We start from the raw sequence: 18438 nt of genomic DNA, 5'->3' as shown, positions 1-18438 counted from the left end.
GCGGATTATATTTGCCTTGAACTTACCACTGTACTATTGCCAGGCATCCTAAAAGAATTTCATTATGAATTGTTTCAAAGATAAGATCTGGTGCCAAATGGTCTGAGAGCAGTGTCCAATAGCCTGCATATCCACAGTGAGTAATTGGTTAAAAAACAAAACCTGTGCAAATTATTATATGAAAGCAATAAATTAATAAGAACACAAAGAAACAGTACAAAGGTTAGAATATATGTATAAAGAACTATTTCAGGTTTCTATTTTTAGGTTTTGTCTGGATCAACCGGGAAATCGTCTCCCTATTTTAATTAAACAGAGTAGCTTTTTATCAACAACTCTTTTTTCATCTCACAGTGATTTCAGGGTCAGGAGAGTTTTTAACCTCTACGATCTGAAAATACAAGTAAATTAACACGACTGATTCATATCAAGAGAGCTGGCAGAGGACAAGAAATCACAAGTATTTTTGCTGAATTGTGCAGGGCAACTGACATGTTGACATATTAAATTGCATTTGAGTGACACTCACACAAAATTAATAAACAGCTAGTGTTTCTAAATCTCCTGGATTGGTCTTTTTGTCTGATTTTTGCTGATGTTTGAGTGTTATTTTTTAGTTTTAGTTGATCTATTTTACTTAATGTTAATGTTGACATTGGCCTGTGAAAGGTAACAGTCTTGTAAACCATAAGTGTACTGTGGTTTATTATTTCTGTAGCTGCAAAGGACCAGCAAATTCAGAAACTAGATAACCAGGGACATAAATGTGTCTCAGTGTTTAATCCAAAACTCAAATCGCCTCACAAGGTGCTGATTTACTTTAATTAATCTAATGATTTAATTTAAGCAAGTTCGAGTACTCGGAGAAATACTTGTGAACTCAAAGCAAGATTCAAACCCAGGACCTTCTTGTTGCAAGAGAACAGCGATACCAACTGCACGCCTGGTAACCACCTTCTCATCATTCTAACTGGATAAATCAAAGGCTAACTCTATTTAATGTACATCAGTGTGGAAAAAAGTTTGTCTTTGAAAAACTTTATTTATGCATCTGTTTTGAACTGTACTTATTAGTGCTAATGCCCATCTTATACATCAGTCAATAAGTAATAAAAATACATATGGAAAGATTGAAGAAACTGGTCTTTCTGATACATGGAACATAGAAGGAGAAACAGCCACAGCAGCCTCAGACAACAGACCCAATGCTGTAGAAATTACTTGGAGGAATCATTTACTCTAGTAATTTGAAGATGAATAAGGTTTTTTTATTATTATTATTAGTCTGCTCGATCCTGCTGAATTAGCTCATTTTGCTAAGCCCCAAGGCTTCACAGGTGCAGAATTGGTTGGTTGCACATCTACTGGTACTTTGATGTCTGCAGACAAAAAAATAAGTCTTCCTGATCTATAAAATATCCCTTTCTACCATAAAAAGCTCCAGATGGTCACAGAGTGAGTTAGGTGACAGTGTGTTTGAAAGGGTCAGAGTCATATATCTCTTGCTAACTCTTCCTGCAACAATTGTGAATTAAGTTTTAAGAGAAAAGAAAAAAGAAAAAAAACCCTCAACAGTACACATTCTTTAAAACATGATAAATTATTTAAAGTCAGCATAAATGCTAGACTTTACTAAAAGTAAAAGTAGCTTGGTCAAATTATTACTTAAAGTACTTTCAAAAATGTGCTTTCAAAAATATTTCAGTATTGAAAGAACTTAAAATTTTCATGTTTGAGTGCAGTTGAGAATAATTGCAAACATTTTCTGTTACATTGGACAGATTAGAATTTATTAATAATAATGCATTAAAATTCTAAAGAAAATTTGACTTCATAATTTAAAGCCTTTAAAAACTCCTGCCCTTTCTGAAACTCAGGAAGTCTTCTCAACATCACACCTCCATTTATCAGAATTGAACTAAGAAGTAGCTCATATGTTGAGCACAGCACATGTGCAGTTCCACCAGGTGTTTGCCAAATGCTGCTGGCTAGTCTGAAGGAGCTGAGTGGGGGAGTCGCGCTCTGTGAGGCGGGAGCTCGTAGCTTGGAAACTGCAGCTCTGAGGAGAAAAAGAGGAGGCGCTGCGCCTCGGTCCCCTCAGGCGTTTTGCACAGCTGAATGGTTGCCACAACAGATTAAAAGATTTCTCAAACATGCATGAAACAATCACGGTCCAGATATGTTTTTGATGAGGGAATAACATCAAAAGATGATGCAAAGCTCAAAAAAAGTCAATTTTACATTATAGTACCCCTTTAAGAAATCATTAGTTTTAGTTGCAAATCATTACCTTAAGCTAAAAGTAAAAAATGTATTATATTGACACCGTATCACATATTATTCCAGGCACCGTGTACGTATAGGTATATTTGTTTTTCTTTTTTTTTTGTGTTGCTAACATTTGTTTCTTGTTTGTGCTTTCCCTCTCTCCATCAGCATTCTTTTGGCTTTTTTCCAAATCCCTCTTCCTTTTCTGACTCACTCTCCAGACTGTGATGTATGGGTGTCTGAGTTCTCCAAAAGTCCATTAGCTGCTGGCACCAAGCTGCCTCTTTTCCCACAGAAAGAGATAAAAACCCAGAGTGTGGCTGCCCAGTGAGTTGCATGAGAATGAGAGGACCAAAGAAAGAGTGTGATTGGAGAAACAAAGGTGATAAAGAGAAAGATTAAAAAAGTAAAGGAGTGAAGTGAAAACACCCTGCAGCATTGTGTTAGTGTTGAATGTGTTGACAGAATGCAAGAAACAACCAACAGAAACTGAAAGGGGCAGAGAAAAAAAAGCCAGGAATGAAAGAATCGAGAACAGAATCTTTAGGTTTGCAATGTAAGCTTAATAGGGGAGAGCAAGAAAGTCAGGGGAAATGTAGGTAGAAGATGCAAAGAAGGGCACAGATGCAACAGCAAGTAGAATTGGTTGTAGACGGGGTAAGGATAAGACACAACATGTCAGCTGTAACAAGATATACTACAATATACTATATATACAGGCCAGGAGAAGCAATAATAATAATAATAATACCAGTTATTATTATTATTATTTCCTTTTTTCCTCATCTCTAGAATATCAAGGTGATTTGTCCTATTGTGTGTGCGAAGAGCGTCATAAAGTACATAAAGCTGTTTGTTGATCTCTTTATTGAGGGTATTCACTTATATGTTTTACACTCTGAACCTCTAAACAGACAACTACATGTTAAAAAGAAAACCAAATAAAGCCAAATCACTCTAAATTTTCACTCAAAGTGGACAACCTTTTATTTTCTACAGCTTAGTGCAAATGAAGTGTGCCGTGTTCTCCGCCATCACCAAGAAACTGCAATATTCTCTCCCTGGTATGAAAACTAGCTTCACAGCAGCAGCAGGATATTTTCCCTGCTTTGTTAATTCTTCAACAAACTTGCTATATTTATTGCTCTCCAGCCAAATCATGTACCACCTTCCATTTGAATATTTTTGGTCCCTATAGTAAGCTTTAGAAAAACAGCTATCATCAAATAAAGCTTCAACATTTTTCACAACATTCAACTCATAATAGAAACTATACAAATTCAAAAAGCAAAAACTGGCTTCGGCATTAAATGTATAATTTAATACATTTGCATGGAATTATGACATAATTGCGGCATTCATTTTTGAAGACACTGAAAGATGAATTCATGACGCTACAGTAAGTTAGAACAATTGAAAGCTTCTTCAGTGTTTTCCCTTCTTCCTCAGAGAACAACACACAAAAAATTGCAACAGTCTTTCATAACGATCTGAAGCTTCTAGTCCTTGCATGTTGAATCACACTAACTATGATTTACACAATCCTGACAAAATGGGTGTTTCTCAAAGCAACATTGTACAGAAGGGCTGTGGAGGCAATAGCTGAAAGTTCAGCAACATGTGTACACACACTGACTCCAGCACAGCAGTTCAGCATGCAGCTTGTACATTTCAATAGAAGCTGTCAACTTCTGCTGCCTACTCATGTTATGTAACACAGGTCTTCATGGAATTAGAAAGTCAACATACAGTTGCACATGGATGTAAAGTTTAGCTTGCTTAATTAAGCATGTGCAGAGAGCTAATTCTGACAAGTTAATAATTACGTACTTAGTGTGTAAATGCTAATGCACCCTCGTTTATTTTAAGTGGAATGTTTCTTACAAGTTTTACATCAATAGCACATGTTTAAAGCCATCACAAAGTTTTTACCAGTCTTCTTCTCAAACTTGTAGATTAGGTTAATGGCAAAGGCCTGACTTTCAAGTGTAGGCAATCCATTTTTAATTGGATTAAAGTTGGGGGCATTTTAGAACTGTACACTATTATTACTGATTTTTCTTTGTGGTAAGAAGATATTCATTCTTGAAACTGAGAAACAAAACACTGCTAACTTTCTTAAGTAAAAACTAAATTGTGCTTTTGATGTATTCTGAAGAGATTTGACCAGCAGGCTGGATCTTGATATGCAAGAGTTCAGTAAAGGTCTCCAACAGAGGCTGAAAACACATCTTGCTTATTCTCATTTCTACAGGCAATTTTGAGTCACCAGTCATCTTAAAATATATCTGCCGGGATTTTGCATCAGTCAGGCGTGTGTTTGTTTAACTCTTGGCAAAATGAGTCTGAGATGGCATCCACACAGACCAGCCATGTACAGTTCCTGGTGTAGCGTCCGCTTTAAAATGCTAAATGATCCAAAAACCCAGTGAGGTCATGCAGAAAGTTTGTTAGCGATTAATATAAAAGTTTAATAGCTCTGATCTAAACTAAAGGCGTTGCAAAGATGGAGAAGGTAAACACACATTTGGGCATTCGACACACACAAATAAACCACACACACAAGCCCCTGCTTGTCACATATTAATTAAATGAAAGGAAATTTGTGGCAACTGAATTTTAATATTTCTGACATTTAATTTTTTATGCTAACACGGTTATATAAAAAAATGGTCTATGTCTTTGCAAATGTAAATTATCTTACAATATTAGAGAAAGAGGTGAAGGTTTTCAGACACAGAAAGAAAATTCCTGATTCAGGTCCTCACTGTTTTTCGTTTCCATATCTGTGCCTGTAATTATTAACAGAAGCAACAAGTACAGCACGGAGCAAACAAGATGAGGAAAAAAACAGACTCCATGAGAAAGGCGCCGTTATAGGTGACAGGGAGAGGCAGGGAAAGCAGCACTGAGTGCAAAAATGTGTAGATGGCTCCAGCCTCCGTTGGCATATGAGGACGAAATAGATAAAAAAACCAATTCGGCTTCATTACAAGATACAGAATGAGAAAATGTAGTTAGAAATAGATAATGGAATTTTTATCTTTTTCATCTTGGGTCCATTTTTGTTGTTAAAGTAAACGCTGTCTTCTCTTTTTACACTAACAAAACTAAGGTGCATATTGAAGTAGCAATGGTTTGTTCAGCATGTAACAGGGGTCTGAGTTGGCAAAACTAAGATGAAAACATGCTCTTTTAGAAAATTAGTTCTCATGGAGCCATTCTAATGCAAACTGCTATTTTTTTTTTGAAGAACCCGCAACTTTTTAAAAATATATTCCTTCCACCCTAGTTTAGCAGATCTCTTGTGAACATTCTAAAATTTAAACAATCTATACCCCTGAGACATGATTTCTACTTTTTTAAAGTGCTTCACACTTCGCTTCAGTCGTTAACCCACTCATACCCTGATGGCGGTGAGCTACAATGTCCCCTCAGTTGTCCTGGCGCAGATTGACATAAGCGAGGCTGTCAAACAATCAGCGTCACCACCATCAGGTAAGTCAGGTCAAGTATCTTGTCCAAGGACGCAACGACTGAGATGGACAGAGCGGCGGTTCGAACCTAGTTACAGGATGAATCCTTACCTTCTGAGTCACACTGAAATATTGCCATCGTCACCACTTCTTCTTTTTGTACTGAGAGTAATTCACTTCCAATATCCTTCCTCTGAATTTCTCTTATCATTTGCTCGCTCCGAATCTATGTCTCAACACCGAAATGCTGTCATCACACAGCCACAGAATTGTAACAGCAGGGAAATATGTTTGCTGTTTGGGCTTGTCGCGGTGAATCCTAATGAGCTATCAGGCTCTGCAGGAAAGAAGCTTTCTCTTTTTCCTGTCAGGGTGATTTGCACTACTTTGCACAAGAAAATACAAAATGAAAGAACCCAGCAGCCAAAATGGCATTTTCTGGTCTTAGCAGATGCTAGGTTATTAAAGAGGATATTGCAGCCATCAAAATGATGTGCAGTGACAGATATATATCATCAGCTTTATGCTACTGCAGAGTTTTTACTTAAATCCAGTGTAATACATGACAAGCCCATGGATGTGGCTTTTTTTTTTTTTTTTTTTACTAAAATGAAATTAGTTTTTGCTCCATCCATTCTGAAACTTGCAGAATGTCATCATACCGGCTCACACACAAAATTCTAGCAGTGCTGTCCATGAATTTAGAAGCTCAAGCAACATCAGCAGAAAAAAAGGACTGGAAGGACAAAAGAAGAAGACAGAAAGACAATGGGGTGAGAAGAGGAAGAAGAGTAAGGAAAGTGCATTTCATCAGGCTCATTGGAAAAGATACATGTCACATAGCTAAAGGCAGCCCTGAGACCTGAAAGCATAGCTCATGACAAGTCAAACAGAGAGGGAGAGAAGTCATAAATGCTGAGATCTGTCACCATAGCTCAGCTGGGCCACCCTGCTCAGTAACCTTGGCAACTCCCTGACCAATAACTGCTTGGCAGGAGGTCCTCTAAGAATAGTGACACTGACACAAACACATACACAGTCAGAGAGCCATGCTGCCTACAGATCCATTGTTGCCTTTGGTTTGAACGGATAAGCCATGTTAAGACCGGCCACTGTGAGAGGAGCTTTCCGCCGACAAATTCCTGCATCCCTCACACAGAGCTGCACCTATAAAAATTATATCGGGAGGATACTGGACTAAGTTTAACTTTCATTCTTATCATTTGTTCAAACGGCATTGTTTGTTCACCAAGTGCTGAACAGGAAGCCAATGACTACAGGCTACTTAACTAATAATCATAATATTAAAACATAATTTAGTCCCCTGTTAATGAAGCACAGTTGCAGGCAGGCATTCTTTACACTCTGATCAAGGGCATGAATCTGACATTACTGTTGGGCTTGTAATGACTTAGAATCATTATTTTTTTAGCCTGCAGTGATGACACACCATGTGACTTTAAGAAATAGGGAAAAAAAGCAAGAAGTGGGCTTTACAAGTTGTGGGTTCTTTTTAATTTCTGAAAGTCCAAAGTCACACACAGCCTAAAATATAAACACACATCCTAACTTTTACATAAAGTTAGGGCTTACTAGGCTTAGTCTGCTTGTGAAAGTCAGATAATTACCTCTCTGAAACTTCCTGTGTGTTCTTGTTACTCTGCTGTTGTGAAGCCATGCAATTCAAAAATACACCAAATTAACTGTTAGATTTTTTTCATCAGTTACAAACACTATTCTGAGTAAATGAGTCTATTGAGATCTTATCTGAAAAAAGAAATTACCTATGTATACCTTTCAGGGGTGAAAACAAAGAAATTACTGTCAACAACAACTCCCCCCAGAGGTGAAATCTGTCATTAAGATTCCCACTGGCACCTCCTTTCTCAATCTTTTCTCACATTTCTTTCACCTCAGTTAACTCCACCCTAGGCCCTTGGTGTACCTATTCTTTGTGCATCTATATCCATTATTTTTTTCTCCTTGCACCTCTTTGTAGCCCTTCTTCACCTATTTACAGCGAAGCCTGCAATCTCTGCACCCCTTTTAGCTGCTCGCTACCCTCAAACTCTCTTTTCTACCATCCTAAAAATTCCAATTTTCCTCTTTCTACTCCCTGAGCACTCGTTCACTGCCCATATCAACTTCTACTTGCTTCTGCTTTGTCTCAATTGTCCTCTAGAGTGCCATGATCACCATATCCAGGGCTGAGGACTTAAAACAACCTTTGGTAGATTTACCAGGATCTCTATGTGGCAGAGCAATTTTACTGATCTTCATCAAAATCACTAAAGTCATTACATTAAACAGCTTTATGCTCCGTTTTTACAACCATATGAAGAAGAGGTGAAATAATAAATCCAGGATGATACATAATATTGAACTCTCAATATTTCAGAAAAAATAAGAATGTTGTTTGTAGATTTTACAGAAAATTTCGGTGCAGATTCTTTTTTTTTCTGTGTCTATCACCTTCAAAGGATTTCAAATTCCTAAATAAAATTGTTAATGCTCCCCTTTTGGATTCTTACAAGCATACTTTCTCCAGCGTCTTACATCATTAAAATAGCGCTGTGAAATTTCTGGTCTTGAAATAGAGGTGTATTAAATAGGTGCATATCAAATGTGCAGGCTCTCAATCACTATATCAAGGTTACATCATAGTAATTACAATTAACTGCTGATTTTTCTTGGCTCAGACAGAGTAAATATATGCTTTGGGCGCCTTATTTTTCATTTTAGCAAGACTGTGCCACAGGTTCTTGTTACACAAGTATCAATTCGATTTAGTTTATTTATATAAATCCAATTGACAACACATCAACTGAAGGAGCTTTACGAAAAAGTAATCTTAATTCAGACATACATACATTTCAATTTATCCTACTTATCAAACAGTATATTAGTTCAGTTCATAATTAAAAATAGTTTAAACAATTTTTTTAAATCCAAGAAACCGAGCAGATTGTATCAAGGTTATTAACTTGCAACATTCACATCTCCTGGACAGGTATGTAGTGACAGTAGACATTTGCTTGTGTTGTGTCCACACACTCTTAAAGTTTCCTAATAATAAGACTCTGTTTACATTTGTAACGCGTTATGATAAATGTACGAATAAGTTGGCAAATTTCCATGCGTTTGACATCATTGGAAAGCCCCCCGGATAGACTTGTTCATGGTTGTGTCACATTTTTTTAAAAAACAATTTATTTTGTTTTTGTGAGGTTTGGCTTTAGAGATGTAATCATGGGCTTGCAGCAAGTCTCAGCCATTAACCATAATGTTTTAATTGCATCTTCTCAAGCCACGACACTGACAAAGAAAATGTTTTGGTCATGAATTGCTTTTCTAGCGGCTGGTACAAATAAAAGATTGAGTGTGCTTATAACCCAAACTCTGAAAGATATATTTTCTAAAGTGGAAGGAAGTAGAGGAGCAAAAAGTCACAGAGATGAAAAATTACCTAAACCAACAATTCACTCAAGACTAAAATCCCACAGCAGTCATTAGAGACTCTTAAAGCCTGATGAAGAGCAGCTGTCATGCACTACATTTACATCTACCAAGTCAACTGTGTGCATGAAAAAGAACTAAGGTACAGAATATATCAAGGTTTTAGTGCTGTGTGTGTATGCAAAAGGAAAGATGAGTGATTGTGTACACATACAAGAGTATCACAACATTATGACATAAAAGCTCCTCAAATTGAAAGCTTCACATTTAACTGTATGCATCAGTTGAAATTATGCATGAAGAACGCTACAAAAATCTACTTTTGTTTTCCTACAGCGCTCAGTGTTACATAAACTATGATGCCTACTATAAAACTACATTTAAAGGAGAAAAACAAAGTATCATATGATAAGTTTCTCAATGATGCATGCAAAGGAACTGACATTTCATTTAGTCTGCTGTTCTGAAAAGTCTCATTTTCTATTAGTACATTTATTGTCAGAGTGTATGTGTTGGTTTAGGTTCGTGCCTTTAGGAGCATAAGTGATTGGAATATTTTTACATTTTTGGTAAAATGACGAGATTATGCCTGAATTACAGATTTGAAGAAACACGGATATGTTTCAGATTAAGATCAACTTAAAACGAGTTGAATATCATCTCGGTTTACAAGAAAAAGCACAAGGAACTGGTCATTATTGTAAAAAAGAAGTCATTTTAATTCGTAATCACAGGATTTTTTAAAAAGGATTTAGTAAGGTGAAAAGAAATAAACACAAGGCTATTAAAGGTACTGAGTGAACTAACCTGGAAAATTCCTTAATGATGGCTTAATGAGGAGGTTTAATATAAAATAAATTTAATGTTATAAATTATCTGAGCTGATAACTTATCAAAAGGAGCAGAGACCAGAGTTTAACAGAGTTGTGATATCTAGGATAAATTCACAGAGGAACGTTTGGAAGAATTGGACTGCTGGCTCAATCACTGTAGGCTCACATAGTCTTCTTCTAGTTTGCATGATTAAATCTGGGCACAGCAGATGTTATTCTGGTGGAAAGGTCACTCACACTGGAAGACCTTCAGTTCTAACTCAGACTGGGAGATCTCCTGGGTGTCTTTTATCTTACAATCAGAACAAGGCGAAAACCAAAACAAAAATCTAGCAGGAATTTACACCAGATAGTTTGATATTCCGTTAAATGTATTAACCAATATTTATTGCTATGACTAACGATACATTATACTTTTGACTGCGTTAAAACTATGTGAAAACCTAAACAAGCAAAATAAGATTGAATTGTGAAAAGTAATTTCACATCTATTGAACGGCGAACATTTTCATGTAAATAACACCCCACGGTTATGAAAACATGATCCCTCAGCATGGAATTAGAAGTTGTTGTGGCTGACAGTGTGGTCCACTGAGGATATTTTGAAAGAAGCAGCTATTTTGGGTTAAAAAGTCAGATTTGGACTTTATATTCACTAGAAAGTTGGTTGATTTGTTTAGAGACTAAAAGTGATGGGAACTAATTTTAATACATTTAATAAAAAAATAAAAAAAAGACATTAATTAACCTACAAATCACTGATTATAGCCTATTAAGGAAAACTGGGCAATTCTGTCCCTGACCAATCGATTAATAATCAGTATTCTTTTGATATCATATACCATAAAGTCTTAACGGCAATATCTTAATGACAATGCCTTTTTAATGAACGCTTTGATCACAGACTGAAATGTAAAAGACATATAATCCTGTAGCAGGATGCAAACTGCAGCACTTACCTGGTCCAGAGTGCCAACTCTACATTTTTGGGTATAGTGATGATTGCGTTTTCCTAGATGTGAAATACATACAAGTGTGCATGCGTGTTTGTTACTATGTGTGGATACATATCAGTGCGTCTTCAATTCTCCCAACATCTCAGACACCGACCAGTTTTGGCATAATATAACTTTACTGCAGGGGACCAAAACCTAAAAGGGAGAAAATCTATAGTGTGCATTGGAGACCAGTGACAAAGAGGAGTAAGAGGTTTATTGCGAAAGAGAAAAAGCCTGAAAGAACAAGAGGCAGCTGAGAGAAGAGAGGCTGAGAAGGAAGGAAACTACGCTAAAAGGAAAAATATGTAATCTCACAGGAATCAAATACAGCACGGGGACTATATTGATGAAGACAAACACATCCAGATATAGCAAATTGAGACTGATGTCCGTTATTGTGTTGGTTAATAACAGAATGGCTTCCGAAAAAGCCTCCGGCTTGAAAAGAATTGCAGACACTGTACAGTGCTTTTCAATTGTTTTTTTTTTTCTTTTTTTTTTTAAGAACAAAACTAAATCCTAACAGATTAAAAGGCACCATTTTGAAAATCTGAAAATCTTTTGTTTGTAACAGAAGACAGAAAATCTTTGTGTCTGTGAGTCGTGTAAATGACATGTTTTAACTTCTGTATTTACTGGAGCTCTGAACATACAATTATAATAACAACACTGTCCCTGACAGTAATGCTGTAGCAAAAAGGAAAGCAAAAAAAAAAAAACCCTTGTGGTACTGCAGTTAGGACATGAATTAGTGAACCACTAGAGTGCACTCTGTAGCCTTTAACGAAATGTGGATGCATAATAGGCTGCTAAAGATACAAAGGATGGTGCTGAAAACGAAAGTCTAAAGAAAAGCAGAAGAGAAAAGGGTGGAGTAAAAAATGGGGGTCAAGTGGAAGAAATAAGAGCTGTGTCAAACAGTAGCACAAGTAACAGACGTCTGTAAAATATTCAGCTGTGAAGAAAATGAGTGGCAGTGGAAAAAGGAATCAGAAATACTGTAATGAATAAAGCAAAGATCCTTTTTCCTGTAGTCTGGTTTACCTTCTCTGGCTCTGCTCTTACTGGAAGCTAAGCTTCATTTCCAACTCTTACTCATAGGAAATTCAGTCTTAGTTGCTAATGAAAGAACCACCCACCCAAAAGGACAGTTACTTATGTAGCAGTTGATTCTTAGAAAGTTTCGCAGCAGTGAAGCGACCACCAATGATTTCAGCCCAAAACATTTGGGTCACATTTTCAATCAGTAGTAAAGCAAAATTAAAGTGATGTTAAAAATAAATTATATAAAACTAAAAAAATAAATAAATTACTTCTTGATATTACTAGTATTAGCAAGCAGGTACCACATAAAAGACAAGACGGTTCAACAAGTTCTTTAAACATTGTAGTTTTGATTGCAACAGAAAATTACTTGATTATGGCCATTTATGCTCGACGTGGATCCATTTAATAAATAATAAAAAACAAATAAATAAAATTTTGTGTGTGTTTGATGCGTCACTCACAAATCAGAGCAATGAATGGGAAAACTGGTTGATTCTATTCTCTGGTTGGTGTACCTGTGCATCTCTATCTAAAAGCCCGTTTTAGGTGTAGGAAGATGGAAAGCATTTGTGTTTACAGTGAGTCAGGTTACACACAAAAGCATCTGGGGAGTCAGGCTATTGTGATGTGTGCAATATGCTGACATTATTTACAAAAGCGCTTTCAATTTTACTTCAATGCAGACAATTCTAAATTGCTGTAACCTTTTGAAAACATGAGAAAAAAAAAGTCACTTTGAAACTCAATTTTTTTGTTTGCTCATTTAAATGCAGATCAAACATGGCAAAATGAGCAGAGCAATAGAAAACATCCAGACATCAACATGACTTGGATTCCCCACTGGATGTTACTGTTGTATAGCTTGTCTTCAACTGTAAATACTAAATGATTTACAGAAGCAAGATGGTTTATTCCTCCCTGGAAATTGGTACAAAACAATACAAAGTTTAATTTTTGTGAAGTTTACCTGTGGGGAACTCGAGTCATAGGCTTCTATTTTCACCAAATAGCCACTACAGTTGAAGACTAAAACAAACCACACTTCGACCTGTATACTGCATACACCTGAAAAGGTGTTTCAGGTAGAAAAACAAGTAATGTAACATTTCGGACAGTTCAGAAGAAGGTAAAGACACAGAACTCTTTCACAGCAGAACTTACCTACTACCTACTTACCCATTAGGTAGGTTCTGCTGTGAAAGAAACCATATTTATGTTTTAAAAGTTATTAACTTGTCAAAATAGATTATTAATATGCTAAAGCATACAAACCCAGAGGCTGTGTACCATAGACCTGGTACCAGTAGTGTAACAACAGGCATCTTCAAAGTGCAAGCTGCCAAGTTGTAATACATAAATTAACTATAGAATCTGTACAAACCTTTTGTATTTATGAGGCTACAGAGGCAGATTAATTGATCACTGCAAGTGTTTTCTAATAGATGTTGAAGTCTGGCACCTAAGATAATAAATGTAGTGAGCGTAAAAGAATTGGAAAATTATCAAACAGGTCTATGCCTTCAATAAATCTCACCATTTATAAGCAATATTTACGGAAAATATATTGCTGTTGGATTCTTATGTGTGTGTGTGTGTGTGTGTGTGTGTGTGCGTGTGCGCGTGTGGGGGTGTGTGTGTGTGTGTCTGTTTTTGTTTCTCTGGAGGAGGAGAAATGGGGAAGTGGGGAGAGAGGCGCAAAATATACTCCCCAACAGTGAAACCACCATGTTGCCCTTTAACCACTCCTCTCACCTCTCCCTGTGTTGTCTTAACATGAGGTCTAATATATTCCAAAGGGGGAGGAGATATTGAATGTTCAGGCTGAAGTACATAAACAGCAAGCTCCAGCCATGTAAATAAGATGCAGTAGTCAGGTGTTTCTGCGGCTGGGTAATTACCAAGGGAATTAAGCATTGCAAATGCTATATGTGCATCGTTAACATCATTTACACGGATCTCTTCTCATCCACAGCGATGACCCTACAGCAATACAGGCTTTTAGAAAGAGGACAGAGGTTAATCTGTATAGATTATAAGCATACTGCTCACTACGGAATGCATATGAAACCCTTTGTATATTTAACATACAGTAAGAGCAACAATAAGCAATGCAAGACATAAAATGGTTAAACGTTCCGTAGCCTAAATTTACAGTTAACTTATTGTGACAAACAATAGTGGGCATAATGCTAACTTATGCTACGTATTTGCATAAGGTAGCATAAGAAAAAAATACATGTGGAAGTTTTGAAAGAATGCATACATTTACTTAAAAATACCCTTTTTCTAATTACATCGTATGTCTTTTCATATTACGGTACAACATAAAAAACTATTTGCTGGTATTTTTTGTATCTCAGTTTGTATTTTGAATCTATTCATTATCTTAAATGCAAAAAAAATGTGTTCAGAAGAAAGATTTCAAAATCAGAAACCTGCAATAAATAATTATAATGAACATTAAGAGGTCTGAGGCTGCTCTTCAGGCTTTTTCCACAGTACAAACACATTATGCATGTCTTCAGAAATTATGTGATCAAATGCCAGCAGATTCTAGCCTGAATATGAATGCCTTGCACTGAGTAATAAATAACTCCAGTAATGTTGCTTCCTCTTTGCACCTGGTCCCATTTATTGAAATTTATCAGCCTTTTGACTCCAATATTTATGTTAATAACAACTGCGATTTTACATATGTCAAAGATCTTTCATTTGAAACTCAGAACAAATTTAAAATGGTATATGCCTACCTTGCGAATGCCTTCCCTCGACTCCTCAACGTTATTATCTGCTCCTCCAGTCCGATTAATCATCCGCCACATCTGGGAGTACATGGGATCTCTCTCAAAGGGGTTCATAGCCTTTGAGCGCACCTGATCATATACTGCAGAGTCCAGGACTGTCCCGTATGGCAGTTCAGTCTGCTTTGATAAGTCCTGCAGAGACCTAAAGGAAACAAAACAAAAAAGATCATTGAATCAGTCGGTCCATTTCTCTACTGCAAGCAGTGTGAGGCCCATCCCTGTGGTTAGATCTCACACAACATCCCACCGTATGGATGAACCTTTTAAGGTTTAGACACAGCAGCCACAGAAGTTGTCAAAACTGATGAATCTGGGCAAGCATGGATATATAATTATAATTTTAGTTGCAACAACGTTTAAATTAAAGCATTATGGCCAATATATATATATATATATATATATATATATATATATATATATATATATATATATATATATATATATATATATATATATTACATTATAGAATTTTTTATATATATATATAAAAAATTCCTTCTCACCCTCCGCGGGTGGTCTGTTTCATCCTCTGAGCTCGGGTCCTCTACCAGAGACCTGGGAGCTTGAGGGTTCTGCGCAGTATCTTGGCTGTGCCTAGAACTGCACATTTCTGGACTGAGATGTCTGATGTTGTTCCTGGGATCTGTTTGAGCCACTGCTCCAGTTTGGGGGTGACTGCCCCGAGGGCCACGATGACCACAGGCACCACTGTGGTCTTCACCTTCCAGGTCTTTTCCAGTTCCTCCCTGAGGCCCTGGTATTTCTCCAGTTTCTCGTGCTCCTTTTTCCTGATGTTGTAGTCACTTGGTATTGCTACATCCACCACAACGGCTTTCCTCTGTTCTTTATCCACCACCACAATGTCCGGTTGGTTCGCCATTACCATCTTGTCTGTCTGGATCTGGAAGTCCCACAGGACCTTAGCTCGGTCATTCTCCACCACTTTTGGGGGTGTTCCTCACTTTGATCTCGGGGCTTCCAGTCCATATTCTGCACAGATGTTCCTGTACACTATGTCCGCCACTTGGTTATGTCATTCCATGTATGCTTTCCCTGCCAGCATCTTGCACCCTGCTATTATGTGCTGGACTGTCTCAGGGGCCTCCTTGCACAACCTACACCTTGGGTCTTGTCTGGTGTGGTAGATCTGAGCCTCTATTGCTCTGGTGTTTAGGGCCTGTTCCTGGGCGGCCAGGATGAGAGCCTCTGTGCTGTCCTTGAGTCCAGCTTTCTCCAGCCATTGGTAGGTTTTCCTGACATCAGCCACTTCAGTTATTTGTCGGTGGTACATCCCATGTAGGGGCTTGTCCTCCCATGATGGTACTTCCAGCACCTTGTCTTCTGTTCCCCATTGCCTGAGACATTCGCTGAGCACATCGTCCGTTGAGGCTTTGTCCTTGATGTATTTATGGATCTTGGATGTTTCATCCTGGACAGTGGCTCTCACACTCACTAGTCCTCTGCCTCCTTCCTTACGGCTCGTGTATAGTCTCAGGGTGCTGGATTTGGGGTGGAATCCTCCATGCATGGTTAGTAGCTTCCTAGTCTTAACATCCGTGGCCTTCATCTCTTCCATTGGCCAGCTAATTATTCCGGCAGGGTATCTGATTACTGGTAAAGCATAGCTGTTTATTGCACGGATCTTGTTCTTGCCATTGAGCTGGCTTCTCAGGACTTGCCTTATTCGTTGGAGGTATTTGGCTGTGGCTCCTTTCCTTGTGACCTCATCGAGGTTGCCATTTGCTTGTGGTATTCCCAGGTACTTGTAGCTGTGCTCCATGTCTGCTATTGTTCCTTCTGGGAGTGAGACCCCTTCTGTGTGGGCGACCTTCCCTCTCTTTGTAACCATCCGACCACACTTCTCTAGTCCGAATGACATCCCAATGTCAGTGCTGTAGATCCTGGTGGTGTGGATCAGTGAGTCGATGTCTCGCTCGCTCTTGGCGTACAGCTTGATGTCATCCATGTAGAGGAGGTGACTGATCATGGCCCCATTCTTGAGTCGGTATCCGTAGCCAGTCTTGTTGATGATTTGGCTGAGAGGGTTCAGGCCTATGCAGAACAGCAGTGGGGACAGAGCATCTCCTTGGTATATGCCACATTTGATGGACACTTGTGCAAGTGGTTTGCAGTTGGCTTCAAGGGTGGATTTCCACAGCCCCATCGAGTTTGCAATGAAGGCTCTTAAGAGTCCTATTGATGTTGTACATCTCTAAGCATTCAATGATCCAAGTGTGTGGCATTGAGTCATAGGCTTTCTTGTAATCAATCCAAGCGGTACACAGGTTGGTGTGTCGGGTTTTGCAGTCTCTGGCGACTGTGTGGTCTACAAGGATATATATATATATATATATATATATATATATATATATATATATATATATATATATATACTTAGTGTAGCTACAATATATATTGTTCTCATTAACTTTGTACAGTCTCTTTATTTTATTTTCCATATCAAGTATTCCTGGCTCAGCACGTTTTGCTTCGATATGCCTCTTTCTTCGATGAAGTCCTTGATGGAGCTCTCTGTGAACTCTCCTTACTTTTACTTTTTATTTTTTCATTTAAGTACTCCAGGCTCAGTGCTCTTATGTTTTTCTTTTCATTCTTCTCTTGTCTTTTGAACCCACAGCCTGCTTCAGAAAATGGCAACTCATAGCCTGGTTCTGCTGGAGGCTCCTTCCTGTTAAGAGTCTGGTCTTCTTTAGCCAGATAAATCTTTACAAATCACATTGAAATTGTCAGCTGAATTTAAAAGCACTTTACAGTGAATCTTTCAAAGCATTTGACACACTGACGACACGACACACAACTTCTCAGGACCAAGTCCAACACACTACTGTCAAGGCTAATTGGAAAACTAGTGAAAGACAGACGACTAACTCCACACACATAGACTGTATCCCTTTGGTAAAAGCCATCTGGAGAACTCTGGTTGTCAGTAAGTTTCTAAGAACTTCATGGAAGTCATGCAGAAGCCCCAATCCAGAATCCAAAAAACTGTTTGAACCTCTGCAGATTTTGGGACAAGACTGTCAGAGACTTTGTCAACATAAAACACACTGCAGTATATCAGCATGCCAGATTTGATAGGGCCTTGACATTAGCAGGCCTCTCCTTGGCCGTTTTTGTCCTAATCTAAATTTCACAGTTTATAAAGAAATACATTCATACAACAAGCTTCTACACAAGTGGTCAGCTAGACAATTTACAACAGAGTAAAATAAGAGACAATGAGTGGCTCTTTAAGAACTTGATTTGCCCCAAAATTATATTCAGAAATATTTCTTCATTCCTTAAGGGAAATTAAGTGTTGTTTTGACTGTAATTTCTGGAACGAGTCATTGCATATGGCGATAGATGTGGGCAGGAAGAATAGAATCTTAGAATTAAAGAATCTTCTATGGTTTATATTAAAGCAGATCTTAAGAAGCCTCTGTTATTTTTGCAGTCTTGTATAAAGGATGCTTGAGGTTTTCCATTAGGTTATTCATTTTACAAAGCATCCTTCTTTGCATAATTATCTCCAGAGTAGTCCCAAAAACAGAAC

General features: G+C 37.7%; 1 protein-coding gene across 6 annotated transcripts in view; it reads right to left on the bottom strand.

Moving 5' to 3' along the window:
• grid2 (glutamate receptor, ionotropic, delta 2) overlaps positions 1–18438 on the bottom strand; it is a 446512-nt gene that overhangs the window by 51713 nt on the left and 376361 nt on the right. For all 6 annotated transcript variants that reach the window (XR_014088939.1, XR_014088940.1, XM_081610703.1 and 3 more), the window contains one exon: positions 14829–15024. Coding sequence is in view for 4 of the 6 variants with exons in the window: in XM_081610703.1 (XP_081466829.1) it covers positions 14829–15024 (196 nt within the window). In the remaining 2 variants the exon portion in view is untranslated. The remainder of the gene's footprint in view (positions 1–14828; positions 15025–18438) is intronic.

Source organism: Poecilia reticulata, chromosome 9 (assembly GCF_904066995.2).
Source record: "Poecilia reticulata chromosome 9, P_reticulata-male-v2, whole genome shotgun sequence".
Lineage (NCBI taxonomy): Eukaryota > Metazoa > Chordata > Actinopteri > Cyprinodontiformes > Poeciliidae > Poecilia > Poecilia reticulata.
Note: the sequence above shows the minus strand (reverse complement) of the source record. Positions and strands in the feature narration are given on the sequence as shown.